The following is a 23669-nucleotide window of genomic DNA, read 5'->3' as shown; positions in this document are numbered from 1 at the left end:
GGAAAGTATAGGGAAGACCAGGGTATTCAGGAACACTTAAATTTGATTATAAATAGCTAGCTCTTTTGTTTTTAGAGATATAATTTTTTTGTGGGTATAATAATTTTACTGGTTACTAAAGTGCAAAGTCAAAAGTAACATTTTTCAACAAATCAGTAAGATGTTTCAAAAATGTATGTGTGTTCGGGATTGTCCCAATGGTTGGGGTAATCCGGGGCAATCCCGAACATACTGTTAACTTTAAACTTTCCTTTACGAAAGAAACGAAATGTATTAAAATACGTTAAAATTATGCCGTAATTTAGTATTTAAATTTTTAATAAGAATTTTAATTATAAGCATAACTCAAATTAATGAGAAACATGACCAGACTTCATCATCTTTGAAACTATTATAAATGAAAGCTAATAGGCAATAGGTTAAACAAAATGTACTCTTATGAAACAAATTCAGAAATAACTGTGTATTAAGTAAAATATTCATTAAAATGAAAACATCATTTGGAATTGTAGAAATCATAGATATATGCATTAATGTCTTGCTCTCAAGAACAGTATTCTTTATTAATCCAATGTTCAAATGCAGTTAATGGGCTGAACAAAATTGGCTAACTGCTAATGGATGCTACTATGCTAAATAAATTTGTAGAATACTGTGAATCACGCACATAAGAAAATTGCAGAAAATAAAGGATCAGATATCTAAAATAGAGTTACTGACTATAGAATAATGAAGTAGGCTACTAATAGCCTAAAATAATAAATATAACAAACTATTCTAATTAATAAAGCTAATAACGCTTTTTACCATACAACGATAATGTATAATTTGTATGTACTTACTAAGTATTGTTTATATTTACGGGCAGAGGTGCTATTTTAAAGGCACAAGCAATTAAGAAGAAGAAGAAAAAAATATAAAGAATAATTTAAATATTTGTATCATGTCGAGATAGTACTTAATTTCGTTGCTATGACGACTTGTTTATGTTTGATGTCGTTGTTACGGTAACTAAGAAAGATAGAACGAAAGGCCATCTTGTAATGACTGAATGTATAAGGTTTTTTAATGTGACAAACACCATATATGTTGATGCATAACTGTGTTATGTAATTCATGATAATCTCCTGATCTGTATAAATATTCAATATATATATTTGGAATCAGGGAATGTAACGTAGCAGAAGAAATAACGTTCCATATTTATATGGTGCCGAAACCCGGGAACTTTGAGATTAGTCAGAAGTATTAGTAAATTATCTCACTGAGCATTACGGATTATCTATTACTACGTAATAAAAGGAAAATATACCGAAGACCTAAAATGAATACCAATACAGTAGTTGAAGATGTTGATATTCCAGAAATTGAGACTTCAACGGATGTAACTAATCTTTTACGACAGCTTGGACAGTAGATGAATTCCATGACACAACCGATGGATTCCAAATTGGATACCAAATTGGAACGAATGGCACAACAAATAGGACAGCAGATGGATTCCAAATTGGATTCTAGATTGAAACAAGTAACACAAAACTTGGATTCCAGATTGGAACAAGTGACGCAAGAAATAGGACAACAGATGGATTCTAGATTGGAACCAGTGAAACTACAAATAGGACAGCAGATGGATTCCAAATTGGAACAAGTAACGCAGCAGATAAATACCAAATTACCGACAATAGGATGGAAATAACCGACAATAGGATGGAAGAAATTATTCATAGCTTTGCAGTGATGAGAAGTACTGTTGATGTAGTCGAAACACAAGTCAACGAACATACGGACCAAATTCGAAGACTGCAGGAAGAGATTCATACCATCAAAGAAAATCAGTACGGCCCAGTGTAATCCTGATCCTGCCCTCAACGTTGTGTATGAAGAACATAAGAGAAATGAGTCAAGAGCCTGTGAAGAAGACAACAACTCATCAGAAATCTACTCTGAAAGGGAAGATACCATATTGAGGACGAAGAAAGAAGACCACGAAGACCACGTTGCAGGAATCATATACACGTAAAACCTCGACATCTAAGGTATTTTAGTACTAATAATAGTCGCGTGAAATTCAATGAAATAAGATCATTAACTAAATTGAGCGGCAGATCTGAGGACATCCCAGCGAGTACATTTTTAGAGAAATTTGAGGAAGAGTCTGAACTAATTGGGATAGATAAGGTTAGCTTTCTCAAAATCTTACCTCATATATTGTTACCATCTTGTTCGGTATGGTACAAAGCAATCAGAGGTAGTCTGCGTAATTATTATGATTTTAAAAATGCGCTGTTAGCAAATTCCGAAAATGATTTCTTGTTAGCAGACCGGGATGATCAAATTAGAAACCGACGTTTTGATCCTAAAGTAGACAAAAGCCTTACAGATTTTGTAATCTCTGCGTATAATGACTTGAAACAAATCAATCCATATCAGCAGGAATCTCGTATTATCGCATCAATAAGAATATTATTACCGTTTAGGCTACAACAAGTATTGATCTCTTCGCAATGTATTAATTTTAATCGCTTAATAATGTTAGTTCAAAATTATGGAAGTCAGATTGCAAGGTAATAATAGAAATCAAGTTAACTATATTCCTGTTCGAAATATCAATGTTAGAGAAGATTGTAATCATAATATGAGAGGTAATGTTAGATTTTCTAGCAATGGCAATACAACCGAACCTAATTTCAGAACAAATAGAAATAATAATTATATTGCTTTTAGAAATACTGTAAATAATCGAGCTAATTTCTCACGAACTCCCAGATTTAGTAGTAATTACATAGGTGGCAGAAATTTTCAAAATAGAAATCAAAGAACTGGTGAAATAAATAACATTTAGGACTGTACTCAAGATTGCGCCATTTAATGCAACCTAATTGATCTCTTGGTAATGTAACCTGAGCTAAATTTATGGCGTCACTCAAAATATATTCAATTAGTTTTTGTTTTGTATCACTTTGAATATTGTTATGACTTCATTGTAATTCTTACTTAGTTCACATGCTATGCAGTTACATCTATGTATCAATAAAAATATTGTCTATCAAATGTATGTAAATATGCCCGAATAGATGAAACATGTTACGTTGTATTTTAACTCACACCAACTTTATTGTTAACGAGTATAAATGTTATTGAATTAAAAGAATCTATTTAGGACCTAAAATAACCAACGAACGTACCACATTTTCAGTCTTTCTCATCGATAATTTTATAGAATTAAAATAAAATTGATTATCGAAAAAATATAAGAATGATATTGAGATAAAATGAAAATAATATATTATTACATGAATTGTAATTTTTATATATGTGAAGGCTATTCGAAAAGTAAGGTAACTATGTATATGAAATGTTTAACGGTCCAGGATTCTTTCTTTAATTGTGATCAATTTAAAAGAAATCCCATAGTTCGGGAGCCATACATACAACAAAAATGTTTAATTTGTATGTACTTACTAAGTATTGTTTATATTTACGGGCAAAAGTGCTATTTTAATTCACAAGCAATTAAGAAGAAGAAGAAGAAGAAGAAGAAAAATATAAAGAAATAATTTAAATATTTGTATCATATCGAGATATTTCTTAATTTCGTTACTGTGACAATTTGTTTATCTATTTGATGTCGTTGTTACGGTAACTAAGAAAGGTAGATAGAACGAAAAGCCATCTTGTAATGACTAATTGTATAATATTTTTAATGTGACAAGCACCATATGTGTTGAAAGTGAATATATCTATATTCAAAATTGCATAACTGTGTTGTGTAATTCATGATAATCTCGTGATCTGTGTAAATATTCAATATATGCATTTGAAATCAGGGAACGTAACATAGCAAAAGAAATAACGTTGCAACCAAGACATGATCTATCTCCTAAACCAATGTCATTAACTCATTACTTACTTTTCAATAATAAAATATGATTTTTTTTATAATTTATTTCACACCATGGGTCAATCCCGAACACTCCGGGGTAATGGCAAACATTCTGTCCAGCATTTCCTCAGGAGACACCATTTTATTGTTAAAGTTGAAGCTAACTTTGACTGCATACAGGCTAGTAAGATTGCAAAGAATTAATGCTCAGATATAGGAGAATGTATAGCGTTATCTGCAACAATATAGATAATACAAGAGCCAACTTACTTTGCCCAGATTACTGAATCAACATTATAAATGAATCGGAAAGAAATAAAACGTCTTCTTCCTGGTAATCCACTCAACTGACTTTCACTAAATTCATGCTACACTTTTCCTGGTCTCTCCGCTAACACGCAGTAAAATCGTCTGTTATCTAACAAGCTTCCTTGAGCGTAAACTTGGGTGTTCGGCATTGCCCCAGTGTTCGTGAGTACCCCGGTTTCCCCTATGAATTGAGAAAATATTTCTGAATTTTGTAGAATTATTTTTTTTTAATAAATCGGTGTTTGATACCATGATTTTATGCTTTAAAAGAACGAAAAAGCATTTATATAAATTTTTTATTCACAACAAAGCAGTTGAGAGATTTTCAGGTTTCACTCTAATTTTATAAAATATTTTAGTTTTAATATTTATAATTATTATTTAATTACATTTCTGGGTCTTTCCTTTCTCCAATATTGTTAAATATATTTGAAATGAAAAAACACACTCCCAATGTCTACTTTGAGTTTTACTGAATACACAGTTGAAGTTATAATTGTAAAATTAAAGAAATGCCTTTCCCAATTAAAAATAATTTAACAGTTAATATTATTCCAGTACACTCATGTCCAAAATGATTGTCGTATATCTATAACTGTCTTCTTGTAAGAATATAAGTTTATAATGATTTTGCAGGGTACTTTTAATACTGATACTATGTGTATAATCGGGAAATGAATATTTGTGGCAAATTTCATATGAAAGTATTATAAATACGAAAATTAGAATGAGTAAAACAAAATGTTGCTAAATGGACAAGAGAGTTTTATTTTCGTTTTATTGTTCTTATTTACTGCTCTTTTGACATGAAATTTGCCACACACATGTGTTTGCCGATTATACACATACTAACATTATAAGAAATACCGGGCGAATTCGTTATCAAGTTATATTCCTACAACAACATATCTATATACATGGCGACAATAATTTTGGACGTGAGTGTAGCTGTGGCCTCTTGATATTCTTTCACGCTGTTCAAAAGAGATCCCAGAAGTTGGGAACCACTAATCAATTGATCTGTTAAAAAAAAAAAAAAAGTTATGGACCTTCTTCTGCAATGGTTTGCGTTAAGGCAAAACAAAATTTGTCTTTTATTTTACGATAATAGACATAGCAGTTATTTTGATTTTTGTTTTGCGCTGCGTAATTCTATGCAATGTTTATGAAGACTGGTATAGAAAAGAGGGGGTCTCTCTGTACTAGTCCAAGCAAAATTCTGCGCACAGCAATAGAACGTTTTAAAAAATGTCGTTATGACTGCTATGCCGATTACCGCAAACTGAAATGCAAATTTTGAGTAGCGTTCATGCAAACCTTTACGGAATGACCCATTAGGATCAATTGTGCTTTATCTTTAAAATATTGAAGCATGAGGACCCATTGAAAAAAAAAAAAGGACTCAAATCAAATCAGTATCGAAAATGATAACGCTAGTTGTTGCCTGAGGTTATATATTTTACAGAGTATGTAGGGAAGCCTGAAGTGAAAATTTATCTTCCAGAAAAATATATATTGAAAGAACTAACAAAGTAGTTTGGATCATTGAATTTCTGTGCAGTGGACACCTCAATTGTTTTATCTCAAATTCGTGAGTCAATTGTCAGCATGATGAGTATCCACGGAAACCAAACAAAGTTTTTCCCGCGTGGCTTATCGAAGCTTTTATCTTTGTGTTACCCCGCTAGATGAACTTATTTTATTAGGTAATTATTTTAATTTTAAGTATTCAACATAATAACTTGCTAACATTATGCATGCACTTATAATTGGTGTGACGCTTATAATAGCATTGGTGTTACTAGCTCACAAAATCTATTTAGTTCGCTATTAGCACTCCCAGAAGTGACGAAGAGTCGATTATTTTGCAATTAAATATAGAGATAATTAGGTTCCTACTCTGTGGTATGGATAACTAATGAAAAAGATACCCCTTGGAAAAACTTTAGAATACACGCTCCAGGCTGCGCACCCATAACTATTGCCGCTTTAAGAGGGTGTAGTAGAGTAGGGTAGGGTAGAGTAGAGTAAGATTGGGATAAGTAAGGTAGGGGTAGGAACAGGATAGAGGATGTCTTGATCCATTTTCATAAAATTGGTAAGAGTAATTTCTCGTTTCTGAGTGAGTATACCAGCTGGAGCGGGCATTGTAAAGTTAACACCATTATCGTTTTGCGTTTAAATACTGCGTTCGGAAATACCCATAAAAAACTATAATGTAAAAAGCATAAATATACCTGTGGTAGGCAACCACTAAAAAGCACGAATGCTTTCTAACCGAGTTAGGGCAGGATCGCAGCATACGTGCCCGAGCGTTGGCGAGGGAATGCATTTAAAGGGAGCAGGCGCGTGAGCGAAGGTGGATATGCGCTTAAATGATAATTAGATTAGGTTAGACACTTTCGTAACAAATTCACTCCAATTATTTACTTTGAGCAATTCCAGCACTGCCTTGAGGAAACTATGGATTGACTGATTTCTCGTAGAGGCCTTGAATAAGTAATAGATCTTCCCTGTCTGTTCTTATTTTGCACCAATACACTATAAATAAATGCCTTCTTTATCAACAACTTTGTGACCTCACAGAAAATACCTTTCAGTGCCAACTTTTGAGAACGACATTTCACATCATAGACATGATGCTTACATTTCAGTATTTCTTTACTTTCAGTATCTTCCTACATTTGCCACACCGTCTGCTCAATTTCAGTAGTCTGTGCTGCTCCACAAAACCTAATAACTTTTCTTCTCCACGATCATGCGTTCTTCTAAAGCTCAAAATATAAATCTTACATCCGTCACATGCAACTTACGGGCTACTAATTTCCTCTTTACACTGTCTGACGTCAGTATGCCTCCGCTCAGAATAGTACCAACAGCACGTTGCTTTTCTCATCCCATAATACCACATTAAACTTTTTTTTTTTTTTTTGCATGAATTTCACGAAAAATAACCCATTCACCATTTCCTTCCTGTGAATTTTACGTATTTTTCATATTTCTGGACCTACTCTCTGGGCCAGCATTTAAAGACTTAAGTTAACTTCGTGTGGGGTAGGATAGGTTACGTTTGGTTCATTTAGTTTAGTTCCTATTAGGCTCAATATTTTTATAAACGTAGCCTACTCTGTGGCACTTAACCCAAAGTTATTTTCACTTTCGGCATAATTAAAACAGATTATTACTACTGTCCTATGATGTTACGAGCATCGAAACAAACAAAAATAAATAAATGTACGTAGTAGAAAGAAGAAAAAAAAATCATGTTTTCAAAATATTGTTTACCCTATTGGCATATTCATAATTCTTACTTCTACACTATGGGTGCGTAATAATAATGGCTGTATTTTTTTTTTTTTTTTTTTTCAATGATACCAGAACTTTCACCATAAGTATGCACCTGGAGTATTTTCAGCCCCTAAATCATTATTATTTACACATACACTCCTATTGCTTGTAAAATTTTATGAGTGGACTTTGTACCTGCACAAAGTATGCTACACAAGAGGATTATTATCTTTAACCACTAGTAGGAATGTCAAGAGCCGAAAGCTCTGGGCGAAGTCAACTCCGTCATTGCAGTATGGTATTATTTTATTTATTTATTTTTATGTTTTTAACCTTACCCGCACCAATAGACTACGTTATTTGTGATGGTTCGTTTAAGGATTGCATATAAGAAATACTGGTTGAAGAAGACTTTACGAAAAAGGACTCGTAAAAATAAAAATGTACAGGTTTTAGTTATAAGTTAGTGCACTAACAGTAAATTTATATATCTTTTAAATCTTATATAGCTCATAAATATTTGTATCTATCAGGATAAGTAGACAACTGCTAGTATCGTAAAAAAAAAAAAAAAAAAAAAAAAAAAAATTATTATGGTGCTTTTTAACTAGAAAGAAAAATGTGAAGATCTTACATAAGAAAAAGATTATGACCCTGACAAAAAGCATTCGAAATATGGGAAATACTTGAAATAAAGCAATAATGCGATTCAGTTTGGTACTTGTAATATAAATAAACTTGTAAGAATAAAATACAGATCTCCTACATTGTTCGGAGGTAGGACTACCACGCCTAAATATTAATATCTTACACATCCCTCTTTCTTGAATAGTTACTCATTTTAACTATAAAATGATTTCTGTTCCAAGGGTATGCGAGTTTGTGGTGGACAACATGGTGTTCGTAGTTTTCCTCGGGATTCTCTCACATTTTCATTCCACCAATTCTTTCATATCTGTTCCTCTCGTTTATCCTAAAGCAATAAATGTAGGACGTTAAGTTTTGAAAAATTAATTCTTTTATCTTCCAACTGTACTGTTAAAGAACATATGAGAAACGTACACATGTTCTTTAAAATTTTCGACTATTTAGGTCTTCGTCTTTATGTTTTACTGACATCTCTTGCTGTCGATCTGGATAATCAGTGCACTTGGGATATTTGCCGTATAGAAGCCAACATAAATACGCTCAACTTCAGAAAATTGTTATTTCGCGGTTTATATCTTCCCACTTTTATCAGTTATGTTTACATAAGACGATTCTTTCGTGTCTCAGAGAGTGGGAAGTCTGACGGAGTAACAGTATGCGACTAACACTGGATATTCGGGCGCTGAAGGCACAGGGGCAACATTTGTGACAAGCAGATGGCAAATACCACTACATAATTTTCTTTCTTTCACTCGCACAATGCTTACACCGTGTACTGCGACATTCATTTTTTCTTTATTTATTTTTCAAAGCTTCTTTCTATCGCATTAATAAATTGATTCTCAATAGTTTTCGCAATGCGAGTCTAAATTTTTCATTACACTTTAACGTAGCTTCCATTAGTACAGATTGAGAATAGGCTGTAAACATAAAATTCATATACCGTACTTATGAATAAAATTTGACTTTAATACTTTAGTATTTTATATGATATATTCCATTCTTCGGTACAGATTTATTTCAGGACTCAATAAGCATAATGAACCGTGGTGGCACAGTGGTAGAGTACTCATTGTTGATGCGTGGGGTAACTTGCTCGGTACTAGCTCCCTTGAAGTTAGCTTTGTGGTGGACGCGTGGGTGTGCTTTTTCGTGGTTCTCTTGTTTTCTTCTACTATCGTTTATCTCATTACTACCGCTTCCCTTAGTCTTGAAAAAAAAAAAAGAATGATATAATTAAAGCCTTTACTCTACCTGTAAAACTTCTGTCCACTTTTAAGAGACGGATACGAGAGAATTTGGTCTGTGACTCATAGATGATGGGACCTAAGAGCAAAGTCAGGCGAGTAGCACAGCGGATTAGGATGCTGGCGTGGGGTTTATTTACATTCGACTTTTTTTTAAAAAAATACGCTTCTGGAAACCAGATTCTTTGTAACGAAAAGTGCCATGCGAAGCATATTATAAACAATGCCATACCGTACTTTATCCCCGCGAAAGGAACTAGAACCAAAATGTAAATGTACTAATAGTAGGCATATCCAGATATTGTATGCCTTGTTTGAACACCATCTATTGTATTAATAAGTTATCCGTGGATCTCAAGAAAAAGTATAGATAAAACAACAGAATTTTGAGATAAAATTTAGCAGTGTTTGCGACAGGGTTGGCAAAAACCATGGTTTTTATTGAAAAAACCAAAAAAACCGTTTTTTTTTTTTGGTTTAAATAATTTGCTCTATGTATTTATATCCCATATGGACAGAAATAAGCTTGTTTCGCCTTGGTGTTAGTATGCAATAACCGGGTTATGCTGGAAGGGGTCACATAAGCTTAAAGCGGAATCGAAACCGCTTCTCGGCTTACATCCAAGAGAAATTGTCTTCCATTTGAACTCGAAACCGGGACTAATTGGCCACAAATGCGATACGTCTGCCGACTCACTCACGAAGGACTCCTGATAAAAATACGTTGACTGATCTTTACATATTTGTTAATATAATCGTCAAGAGTCATTAGGACAAAAGGACAAAAAGATAAACAATTGCACAAGTGGAACCATTATACAGAATTACATATGGACAATTTCAAAGTACTACAGAGTACAGAAGAACTAATTTAGTCTTAAGTCAGTTCACTACGAATTTTATTAGTCCAAGTTAAAGAAATATAACGACTTACTTTGCATATCAGTAAGAAAAGTGAATAAAGATACGAATTATTTAAGTCCACTTTGGCTCTGACCCATTTATACATAAATAGTTACCAAAGATTCTTCCCTCAAAAATTGTCTTTCGTGGGGTTTGTATGACCCCCTCCCAAAAAAAAGTATGGCATTTCGATGTATTTTATCAATAGTAAACATTATTAAAACGAAACAGTTTAGAATTTTCCTTTGCTTGCATAACAATAATAATAAACTATTAAAAAATTTTCAAAAGAAACATCCATAAAGTTACATAAAAAAAAAAGTTGCTTTTGTAATATAATCTCTTTGAGTCAAGAATGGGGAATTTAGGTCTGAATATAGTACGAAAAATATATGGGAGTGAAACGTGATAACCCACAAATGTGTGTTCATCAAGATTGTGCGAATAGTTAAACTTTTACGAACATATTTCGTTTTTTGGTTTAAACCAGTTGGTTTTTTTTTAAAAAAACCAGTTGGTTTAAACCAAGGTTTAAATCATGGTTTAAACCACCTTGGTTTAAACCAGCCAACCCTGGTTTGCGAAAGTAGTTCGTTTGATATGTTTTGATATCCATGGCTTTTATGGGTCGTCTTAAAAACTTGTTCAAAAATTTAGATTTTGCAAGACTTTAGCATTTTGGTTAGATTAGATTATGTTAGTTTCCATGTATCTGTTTCACTAACCTCGTCATAACAAGATCCTTTCTCATTCCATAATCAGCTATTTAAAATTAGTCCCTTGTTTCGTATAATTAGCTGTGCTAATTAGATTTGGTTCACTTTTTCCACTCAAATGTTCTTATTACTAAGGCATTACCTCTTAAGTATTTGTTCGTAATTCTAATTGTTAAAATCCAAGCACCTGGTAACAGCAGCACTCCATCTCTGTGAACAATAACTGATCACTTCTGTCATGAGGGCATGGCTTAGTGGTTAACGCATTACGTGTCAAATCTTCATGTTCGTGGTTACGACTGTAAACTGGCAAAGTCAACCACCACATAAGAAACTTATACCCTACTTATTTAAGGATATGATTTGACACCATTGTCGTACGCAAAGCAGATTTCGAGATTTTAACCTTCCTCCTTCAAAAATAAGAAGTGGGGACCACGGTGACTCACCGGTAGATGGGTTTTTCTCTGGCGCGTGCAACCCCTAGTTCCACATTGTCAGTACCCACCAAGTGTGTCTTGTGGTGGACAACATCGAGTCCATGGGTTTTCTCGGGGGTACTCGTTTCCTTCCACTGTCTCATCCCACCAAATCCTCCATGATCATTGATTGCTTTAATCGTCTTCCTTAAAGCTTAGCATAAAGGTATAATCGTGGAACGTTAAGCTAAAAGATTTCATTTTTTTTAAAGCTCTCTTGTTTCCTAACATTTTCGTCAGACTACTATTATCATTCATTACATCATCACCGTCTCCTTAGCCTTGAGGGCATAATAGTGAATATTAAACTCAAAAAAAGAATAGCTAACCTTCACCATATTACAATATGTGTAGAAAAATCCTAAATAATATGAACTTGAGAGCTTGAAGTGTCCGTCCTTGATGAAATTCAGTGTACGTCACTGTCTATCGTACAATTAGTTAAACAAAGAAAGAAAAAACTAGGTCTACTGCATGTAAATGTACTTTAATTGCATTAAATTATTTCAAACAAAGGAAATATAATTATAGCTAACTGAGCAGACGCCAATTAATTTTCAGTTTTCTTCACGGATGATTTTAGTAGAGATCACATAGGTATAAGATTAATACAACATAATTTGAAATTAAGAGCACTAAGAAAATACATATCAATATTTAGCCTGTTGCTTAAGACTCTTCATCCCGGCGAAATTAAAATACCGCTAATTTTCGGTAATTATGGGATATCTTCAAATAACATAATGTTAGATAAAAGATAATTGAAATATAGAACAAGAGCGCCCTAGACAATATTATTTTGCGTTAGGTACTGTTATCACAAGTCATCTAGTGGCTTTCCGTTTTCAGCTGTTTAGAAGTGCGAAAATAAATACCGATTTTCAAAATGGCTCGAAATCGAAAGCAGATAAGTGAGTCGTGATAACGATTTCTTATGTAAAATAATATTGTCTAGGGCGCTCTTTTTCCACATTTCAATTATCTTTTATCTATTTGAAGATATCACATAATCACTGTAAAATTAGCGGTATTTTAATTTCGCCGGGATGAAGACTCTTAAATAGGAATTTCAAGTGAGTGTTAAGTTGAGAAAGCATGTAAACTTGTGGGTGTAATCATAGCAGTAACTTCACAAACTGTTTTTAACGTTGAACACAATTTTACGAAACTAGTTGTACAATATGTCTTACAAAAGATCTAATGCAAAGTATGTAAAGTAGTAGATCGTTTACAAGAAATGTTGAAAGTTCGAGTACAAGTAGTTTAGATTATCAAGAGTTTAAATCTCATTATTTTTTCAACTGGGCACACAAAAGAAAGTGCAATTTTAATTAAATTTAAGGTAGTAGAATAAATAAATAAATTAATTAATTAATAAAACTTTCCTGAGAGTTTCGCCCTAGACGTAGTGACGAAAGTGACCGTGATTGCTGAAACAGTTTAGTACAATTAAAGTACATTTCAACGCAGTAAGTTGTTGTATTTTTTATTAATTAAACTAAACTTCATACCAATTCCTTGAACAGTTGTTGATCACCTGAGAGAGAGAGGGAGGGAGCTCCATTGTGGTTAAACGGGTAGTGTACGCGCCTTTGGCGTGGGAAACCTGGCTTCGATTCCCGGAGGGAGCTCATTTGGTTCGGATCTCATATAACTTCGATGAAAGGGACGCTAAACTGAAAATCAATCCAATCAATCAATCCTACGAGAGAGAGCGTGGTTAGTAGGGCATTCTTAAACCAAGCTGCATTAACGGACATTCCCTTAATACAGACAATATTTTGTCCCGTCCAAATATCTGTATTATTATCGAAGACAAACCTCGCTTTTACAAACGCGGACAGTCTTCTTTTATCTCCAATATTTTTTGTAAGCTCTTCATAACTGACAGAGATAATTTAATTTTCAGCTCATTTGACGAAAAAAAAAAAAAAAACCCTGTGGTTTGGGAATATTTCTTCAATTGATCTAATTAACAGTTGGAAGCAAATTCCAATCAGAAACTAGTATCCACAGGATCACAGAGAAGGCAGTTATTGAAGATCCCCCCCCCCCCCCCAAAGAACAGCCAGTAAACGAATTAAGGAACTTTTGGTTTGATTAGAGCTTATTATCCCTTCCAGGAGCGAGCAACGTGGATGTACAGTTTAACGTGGGATCCGAACTGCGTGAATTTCAACCAGGAATCGAACCTGGATCCCTGGCGCCGAAGACTGGTATGCTAACTATTTAACCACAAGGGAGCTCGATTAATGGACTTTTATAGAGGTGTGATTTAGGAAGAGAATTATCACACAAGCATTATTTGCTGTATATGCCCATGTCAACACATCCCAGAGCGGTTCTTTTCAGAGGGGAATTTTCCACTCATTCCCCCAATATTTCGAACACTGAGTAGAGTATTTCAATATTAGCCTATTTTGATGTTTATGACTAGGCCTAATGTATTTACTATATACTAAGGGACACAGTGGCAGATCGCTTATCGGTGGTCCCTGGTTCGATCTTCGCCCAAATAAGTTTGTGGTGAACAACATAGTGTCCGTGGGTACTCCCGTTTCGTCCTACATTCTCATTTCACCAATTTTCTATCGTCATTCACTTGGCTTAATCATCCGTCTCCCTTAGTCCAAGAGGCATAATAGTGGGACGTTAAGCTGAAAAATTTCATTTACTCGCATGTGAATATACTACACACAATTATCACGTAAGCTGCGAGTAATATAATTTGTATAACCTCTCGGTAAAAGATACCTCCCATATACGGACAAATGTTCGTGTCCCAGCGCGCGGTGTCCATTGTTGAGAGATTTCACTTGCGTCATAATTGGGAGATACCGGGTTCAGATGCTATGGCCAACCATCTTGAATGCTTTCTTTTTCTGAGATTGTACAGTCTGCAGTAAAAAACCTGCAACATGGGCATGTAAGTTTGTTGTAGAAACGACGAAGTCTTTTGCTCCAAAATAAGTGTGCAGGGGAGGACACCGAGGTTTCTCCTGGCGTGATTCGTGCCACTTAGACGTTATGTTGATTTCCTGCGCTTTTAGGCGTAGTTTCACAATAAACTTACATGCTCATGCTGCAGGTTTTTTTTCTGCGGACTGTACCTAGCTTCACCGAGCGAATGCTGAGACGTTATTTTTTAAACATTAATTTTGGCCAATTTTTCTTCAAATTATTCATGTAAATTGGCGTTGTATGATTGTCTAAGTTTGTTACTTAATCTTAAAGCTTGGCGAATTCAGCTTTATTCTGCAATCAAATGGAAAACAAATAGAGCAGTACTTCATTTTAAACCAAGCTGTACATGTTTACCACTATTCTCAACATAATTGATTAAGCCTTCTATATTAAGTTTCTTTCAGTATTTTTTCACATACGAGGTTCCAGCATGGGCGTTGCGGTAGTTATTCTTTCTCGAAGATGATTCACGTCTCAAATTTTTGTGTCTCTGGGATTACGTAAGAAGACCTTCATGCGCATTACATACACTGCTTTCTCGCATTTTAGTGTTTGGGAAGCACATCCAACAGTTGCAACTTTTCTGCATAATAAATAGATTCCAGAATTTACACTCACCCTCGTCTTTTTCCAAAACTATTCCATAAAACACGTCGTGTGTGCATTATTTTATTTTTTATTGAAATGTCTTTTTAAAAAATAGGAAATGAAATCAGCATTTTAACGTTAAACGCTTATGATGCTAGTGGGATGAGAACGCGAGAGGTACGGACTCGTATTTTCATATCAAAAAGCACTAATATGTAAGAGCTGTGATTCCTGTTCAAGACTTTACATTTCGTCCGGTATTTCATTTGTATGACGTTTTAAACACACTGACTGCATTTATCTTCAGAATAGTACTAATTCAGTTACTTGTCAGTGCGTTTGAAACGCCAGACTAATAAAATAAACACGGGAAAGTAAATTATAAACCTCTCCGTGAAAATTATGTGGAATTATGTAACTATGACCCTAGTTTTAAAACCAGACGTAGGTAAACAGAATAGAACAACAAAACATTCAACAGGAAAAAATACAAGTAGCAGGAATGGCATTATTTTCTAGTCTCTCCTTTCTTGTTGAAGTTCTTATATTGTGCAAAACTTTAAGGGTCTTCACTACAGCGAAATTAAACTACCGCCAATTTTAGAGTTTTTCTGTGATATCTTCAAAACAAATAGAAATATTCGAAAAGCAGAAACGTAGTGAACTAGATAATACGATTTTGCATGTGATATCTTTGCCATAATTTACCTATCTACTTTTGGTATGCCGCTATTTACAGAACCCGCAAAAAATGCTAAATTTATCTACAGTTGCAAATCGAAAGCAGATAGATAAGTTGTAATAACGGTATCGCATGCAAAATCGTATTGTCTAGTTCACTACGTTTCTGTTTTTCGAATATTTTTTATTTGTTTTGGAGATATGACAGAAAATCTCTAAAATTAGCGGTAATTTAATTTCGCTGTAGTGAAGACTCTTAAGAAATAAAAAATAAATCGTTAAGTAAAATGAAGAAATGTAAGAAATATATATATATATATATATATATATATATATATATATATATATATATATATATATATATATATATATATATATGTGAAAGTTGTTTGTCAAGGGTAATGTAAAATACAATGGATTTACTGATGATAAGTACAAGCCTAATGAGAGAATAAATGACGTCTTTATGTAATAAAGAAGGACTTTGTGTTTAAAGATTCCAAATTTCTGACCAGAAACAACTATTTCTTTGTACTTCTTAACTTTTCGGCAGCTTATGTGTTTACCTCTGTCTTGCTATCATTGTGTGGTTTGAAATTTCACCCAGTGGGTACACGATTCGTAAGTTTTATTCCGATTTTAAGTAAATATGTTGCATTTGTAAGCAAAAGTCATCTGGTCGACCACAATTAAAAAGTGGAGCATGTCTGTGCAACTTTTACACGAAATTAACAGAAATTCATACCATCAGAGCCAGTGAAGAATTAGGCATGCTCCAACCGACTTTGTGAAAGATGATCACGTAAAACTTTTACGATATTACTCCTATCGGTTAAGAATTGATGGCATGAGATAGAATCTCGCGAAAACTTCCGGACACGATGTTGTCCACCTCAAACTTACATTGCTTGGGGTCGAAACATGCATCAATATGCTATTCTCCCGAAGTGCATTATTTTGTACGATTACTCATGCAAAAATACGTTTACTTCTTTTTCGGTGGGAAAGCAGTCACTGGAATTTCGTGGCCGGACATGTTACAGACAGGTTTGCAATGCAATGATGGAATGAATAAAGTGGTAGGAAACGGGAGAACCCCGAGAAAACTCCCACATGCGGTATTTGTCCACCAAAATGTTTACTTGGCACAAGCTGGGATCGAACCAGGGAAAATACTTTTTTGTAGTTGATTTCTAAGAATAAACTTGTGCTACGCGTATGTGATAGCTACGATGGAAATTTTTTAGATATTTCCCGCATCACGAGAAAATATTTTGCCAATAACATAATACTTTCGACGATGCCTATAAAATTAAAAAAAAAAAAAAAAAAAAAAAAAAAAATGAGTAGACCAGTTTTCCTTCGTCGCAAATGGCTAACGAGTTTGGTGCCTGCTCCCGTTGTCCCGGCTTCTATCTTCAGTGGAGGTACTAGTCTTAGATAGGAACCTGAATAGTGTTCAGAATACGACGTTAACCAGTAGAAACCGTTTCATATATCTTCGGTGCTGAAAAGGGATCTCTAAACTAATCAGTGAAATTGTTTCTAGGCCAGGAGTATACACTAACTTAATAACTGCCAAGAATAGAAGTCTGTACTCTGCTTCTTTTCCTGAAAAAAATTCGGATTTCTTAAAAAGCATTTCAATTTTACTCAAGAAATAATAATACATTTCACTTTTCCACTTTAAAAACGAAAAAAGAAATGAACATTTAATTAGTATAGGGGGGAAAAGAGAAAAAAGTTTCTGAGAATCAAAGAAAATCAGTCATTTGATAACCTAAACGACACCAGTGATAAGTTAGGTTGCATAACTTACCCTTCCAGTCAAACAGTGCAATTCCAGTTTGAAAATCAGTCTAGATAGTCAGCCTTGGACTGAACATCAGACTCTCAAGTACTGTATGCTGTGCAGTTATTTTCTTAATTGTAGACCGACTACAAGAAATATGTGCTAATTTATTAGGAAAGTTATAGAAATGTAAAAAAGTGAAAATTTCCCGTATTTTCCCCTTACGAGGAATAAAGAGAAACCTCCCATCTCAAAAAGTTTGCATTTTTGCATCTCTGGTCATAAATCTAGATTCGAAGTTTGCTATTCTGCAATTTAGAGCTAATCGCTGTACCATTGAATTACTATAGCCCCCCCTCCTCCCGTTTTTATTTTTAACTTCTGAAATTTAAGACCAGCAGAATACCCGTTCTTCGCACGGGGAGAGTGCGTTTCATTTTGGACATAAACGACGATAGAGGCTGAGTTTGGATTTAAACCGTGCATTGAAAGTGTTCTTGTTCACCAAAAACTATGTGACCGACACAAATATCGGTTGTTTCGATCATTTTATATAACTCTTCTTCCCAAGTTGCGGGACTAAATTTGGATTTAAACGGGATCGGAATTATCACTGTTCATCTCATTGACCCCGAAAACTGGATTCGACACTAATATCGGTCATTTTCGATCATTTTTAAATATCTCCCCCTCCCCAAGTTGCACCATCAAAGTGAAATGCCAGAAACCAGGCACGTAGCCAGGATTTCGTGAAGGAAGGGGGGGGGGGGCCGTGACATGAAATACTGTGGTCATCACACCAGGGGCTCGATCACTCTAAACTATTTTACTGGAACCTATATTGGTTCGTTTAGCCAGGATTTCGTAACGGGGGTGGGGGGTGACATGAAATTCTCAAGGCTCAGGAGCTTGATCAATCTAAACTATTTTACTATCGACATATATTGGTTTGTTAGGACAATACAATGAGGATATGTTCGTAAGTATTTTGATAACAAACTATGAAGAAATCTCCAGTAAAATAATAATAATAAAAAAAAAACGTATTGAAAAAGATTTTACATTGTTTACGTCCGTCCTCTGTTTATTCAAATACAGTGGAGTCTCGTTAATTGGAACTTGGATAATTCGAAATATTGGATAATTCGAACAGAAGGCCATTCCCCTTCAAAACTGTATTGAAAACAATAGTAAAAAATCGTGAATAAATCGAACTTTTGAACCTATGTTTTGGATAATTCGAAGTAAATACAGTTGAAATTTTTTAATGTTGGACAGATGTAAACAGAGAAATACAGTTTTAATGTGTTTTCAGTTATCCAGATGCAGCCATAGGTAAGAGTAATACAAAAGATAAATAAAAAATCTATGTAATGATAAAGATGAAGATGAGTTGGGGAAGAAGTAAAGATAGAGAACGTGTGCCACACAATTGGTTGAAAATTTAAGATGAATTATTGATAAAGTCAGCCAAGTGTTATTAATATAGTAGTCCACGCAATACATGAAATTCAAGATTTGTTGACCGTACAAAAAGAATCAAATTTAAGCAAATGAGGTTTACGACTTCTTAAAAGTGAAAACAGAATATTCAAATTGTTACTGGTTTTCAATTGTTTGGGCTATTCAACGTATGTTGTAGTGTTGTACGTAAATATATTTTCCATTGTACACGTAGTTTGAATTGTGTGGAGTCAATGTCGTTTGTTAGTTTGCGGTATTCGATCACGCAAATAAAAAGCTGCTTTAAGGGTAAAGTCTACACCATATGAATATGTTTTTGATGTACAGTACTTTGGTTTCTTTGTTGTTATATATGTGAAAATGAATGTTGTTGGATAATTCGAATTTTGGATAATTCGAAGTTTTTTCGTGTCCCCTTGAACTTCGAATTAAAAAGAGTTCACTGTATAACAATTTTCCTTTCATTATGACCTCAACTATTATAAAAAATACATATTCAGTATTATAAAAAGTACATACTCAATAACAGGGTTGGCAAAAACCATGGTTTTTATTTTTAAAAAACCAAAAAGCCCGTTTTTCTGTTTAAATCCGTTTTTTTTTGTTTTGTTTTGTTTTTGTTTAAATAATTTGCTGTATGTATTTATATCACATATCTACAGAAATAAGTTTGTTTCGCCTTGGTGTTACTATACAACAACCAGGTTATGCTGGAAGGGGTCCCATAAGCTTAAAGCAGAATTCAAACCGCTTCTCGGCGTACATCCGAGGGAAATTGTCTTCCACTTGAATTCGAAACCGGAACTAACTGGCCACAAATACGATACGTCTGCCGACGCATTCAGGAAGGACTCCTGATAAAAATACGTTGTACTGATCTTTACATAGGCCTACTTGTTCATATAATTGTCAAGAATCATTTAAGACGGACAAAAAGATAAACTGTTGCACAAGTGAAACCATTATACAGAATTACATATGGACAATTTCAAAATATTTCATGTGCAGAAGAACTAATTTAGTTTAAGTTAAAGAAATAAGAAAAGTGAATAAAGATACGAATTAATTGAGTCCACTTTGACTCTGACCCATTTATACATAAATAGATACCAAAGATACTTCTGATTTCAATAAATGCTTCTCGTGGGGTTTCTATGATCCCCCCCCCCTTAAAAAAAAGAACGGCATTTCGATGCATTTTATCAACAATTAACATTATTAAAACGAAACAATATTTAGAATTTTCCTTTGATTGCAATTGCATAACAACACTAACAAACTATAAAAAAATCACAAAAGAAACATTCATAAACTTATATTAAAAAGTTGCTTTTGTAGTATAATCTTTTGAGTAAGAAATGGGGAATTCAGGTCTGAATATAATACGAATAATAAACGAGAGTGAAACGTGATAACCCACAAATGTGTATTCATTACGATTTTACGAACACTTACACTTTGACGAACATTTTTCGTTTTTTGGTTTAAACCAGTTGGTTTTTTTGAAAAGCCCAGCTGGTTTAAACCAAGGTTTAAACCACCTTGGTTTAAACCAGCCAACCATGGTCAATAATATCTTGTAAAATATTTTACAATATCTGCGTTCCTTTCTCTGTTGGATCAAATGCTAACAGAATTTTCTTTCCACATAAATTTTTGTTTTTATTATTCTCTCAACTACTGTCGGTTTCTAATGACAGGTTAAAGGAGCACTAGAAAAATGTTTTTGAAATAACATGTTTGATACAGCAAGGATGCGATGACGAAAAATTATGATAAAAAATGTCCACGCTGTTACACAACGGCACTATGCTTTCGGAAGCTTGGTATCTCCCTGATTAGTAGCAAAAATTCTGAGAATTCCGTAACTTATCTAGAAATTTCAAATTCCCTGACTCTTACAGGATATCTCGCCACCATGTATTGCAAGTAATACAAATCTCCTCATAAGAAAGAGTAACCAAAAGCTTCCTGTAGTTTTTTTTTTTTTTTTTTTTTTTTTTACTTTTAACGCTGATACCTTTTTTTCTCATTTCATTTTGTTTCATTCTTCCTTATTCTTTTCCTTTTTTGCCTCGAAGGGGGAAAGGTCCGAAACCCCGGACTCCCCCTTCCTTAGGTACGTGCCTGGCAGAAACCATCCCAGGCTGGAACTTCATTTATGTTGAAAATTTGATCGAGATCGGTTGAGTAGTTTAAGAGTTATTAAGTTTTATTTATTTTTTCATATCTCCTCCTCCCCCTCCCCTTAAGTTCTACATGAAAGTGAAAAGAAAAACCATCCCAGGCCCGAACCTCATCAATGTTGAAAATCTGATCGAAATCGGTTGGGTGGTTCAAGAAGTACGACGTCACAAACATAGTGACTTTCAATTTTATGTATTAGATTAGGAGAAAAAAAAAAAGATTCTAATTGAGCCTATGTTTCAAATTAATGTACTATATTTTCAGGATAGAAAGTGTTTTAAAATTTGAAGGTTTCGGTACTTATTAATATATATAAACAAATGTAAATCAGATGTAGTAACTGTGCTAGTCTCACTTAATAGAAAAAAAAATCTCTAACCCTGTCAAAACTTTCCTCGACGTTACAAGATCTGATTCTGATGAAGAGCTATGACTAGCTAGACTTTTTTTTTTTTTTTTTTTAAGGTGGTGGTTGTAGTTAGAGCACTTGCTCCAATAGCTGTTTTTTCGGCTTTCTAGACTGGATTTCGGTACTTTTTTTTTTCCCTTGTGTACCCGATTTTCTCGTGATCTTTACTAACATACAAACACACACAGAGAAAATACTGCCCTCCCTCTAAATCAAAAATTAAATCTGGGATTATATATATAACAGTTTTACCCTAATGTTGCCTACGTAGGAGAGAGAGAGAGAAAGAAAGAACATGTGATAATTGCTTTAGAGGAAGTAATATAATTCGGAAAATAATAATTGAGTAATCATTAATACTCAACTTAGAATGTAGTGTTTTCAGTTTTGATAAGAGTTCATAATTTAAAAATGAAATGAAATGAAATCCTTGTTTTACGTCCCACGGTTATGCCGGTTAGGCTAAAGAAGACGGTGATGATGAGTAATGAATGAAGTGGTGGAATGAAGAAAGTGGGAGGTAACGGGAAAACCCCGAGAAAACCCACGCACACGGTGTTTGTCCACCACAAAGTTCACTTGCCGGGGGCTGGGATCGAACCCGGGACCCCAAGCACCAGAGGTGAACGCTCTACCACTGAGCCACCGCGGCCCCATTCATAATTTGATATAATGGTATAATTTCATTCTTGTTTATAAATAAATGCACAATTGACGAATACAGTATCAGTTAATGTTATGAAATGGTACATAATTATTATAGTTTCAACTTTCTGTTTTCGAGTTTTTAAAAGTAATATGTTAGTATGGGTTTATTAAGTCATTATATTAAAAGATTTATGTGTTAAGGCATTCTGTTGATCCTCTTTATTTTTATATCCACAGGAAAACTGGTTGATTTATAAGAATGGCATTTTCAAGATATCTACGCTATGGTAATATAGTTGCTGAGGACGAAAGAAGGTACGTGTGAATATTATAAATACGTATTTTGGTAATCCTGCAGCAGGTGAGCTATCCTGTGTTTGCCTTGATCATGAGTGTGAATCATCTGATTTTTATATTGATGTAATTTGAGATTATACTCAGCCCTAAATTGAATGAATTAATGAATAATTTTGACCTACTTAATGTAAAGAGCCAGGATTGGAAAGTAGACACAGGAGAAAGCACTTGAATAGAGTCATGTAAATACGGAAATACTATGAAAGAGAATGAAGAAAGGAACATTTCATTGAAATAAGCTACTTGTGTCAGTTCCTTTGGAATGGATACACCATTCTTAGTTATTTGAGTGAGCAGCGGTGTGATTTATTACCGCAGGTATTATACCCATTATCTTACGGGTCAGGCAATCCTAAGATATTTTAGAAGAAAGGAAGGAGCGCGTGATACAATGTTACTGAATGTAAACGAAATACAATGTTTTAGACTTAGATCCTAGTTTCGTAAGCTTCAAATCATTACGTATTTCGGTTGTATTATAATTGTATAAGTCGCTAGTCCTAGAAACAATTTAATTTTAATAATAATAATAATAATAATAATAATAATAATAATAATAATAATAATAATAATAATAATAATAATAATAATAATAATAATATTTATACGCCACGATCCCTGAGGATTCATTCTAAATCATTTACAACGTGACAATATGAATACAAAACTATAAAAGAAATTAATAAGATAGTCAATTCATATTTGTTTCGAGAAGTTTAGATAGTAATCTGGCGTGAAATAAAACGAAATTTTAAGTTTCTTTTCAAGTACTAAGAATGTCATATTTTTTTTCTCTTTATTGTAATGTTTCAGACTGCACTGTAAACATAGATTTCCCAGTTTTTAATACAAGAAATTTAAGCTTTTCTATATGTACAGTATAGCTTTTCTATATGTAGAGATTGTTATTGTGGTTATTAAAATGTGAAAACGACTGTAGTTGGAAATACTTCAGGTGTATGAGCTGGCAATAATCAGGCGACGACCGCAGCGCCGGGATGTAGGTGGTGGTGTATTAGGGCATATTCTTTCCTACGTGAAGAGTAGTAGAATGGGCAACATGTATAAATTAGGCAGACGATGATAGTGTAAGATGGGCGACC

At 33.9% G+C, this 23669-nt stretch overlaps 1 protein-coding gene across 1 annotated transcript in view; it reads left to right on the top strand.

Moving 5' to 3' along the window:
• Positions 1-5547: 5547 nt before the first annotated feature.
• LOC145675805 (ciliary microtubule inner protein 1-like) overlaps positions 5548-23669 on the top strand; it is a 104865-nt gene continuing 86743 nt past the window's right edge. The window contains exons 1-2 of the mRNA XM_081746508.1: positions 5548-5901; positions 22447-22524. Coding sequence (XP_081602634.1) covers positions 22469-22524 — 56 coding nt within the window. The 5' untranslated portion in view covers positions 5548-5901; positions 22447-22468. The remainder of the gene's footprint in view (positions 5902-22446; positions 22525-23669) is intronic.

Source organism: Thermobia domestica, chromosome 18 (assembly GCF_964235325.1).
Source record: "Thermobia domestica chromosome 18, izTheDome1.hap1.1, whole genome shotgun sequence".
NCBI classification, from domain to species: domain Eukaryota; kingdom Metazoa; phylum Arthropoda; class Insecta; order Zygentoma; family Lepismatidae; genus Thermobia; species Thermobia domestica.
The sequence above is the reverse complement of the archived record's forward strand: the minus strand, read 5'-3'. Positions and strand labels throughout refer to the sequence as shown.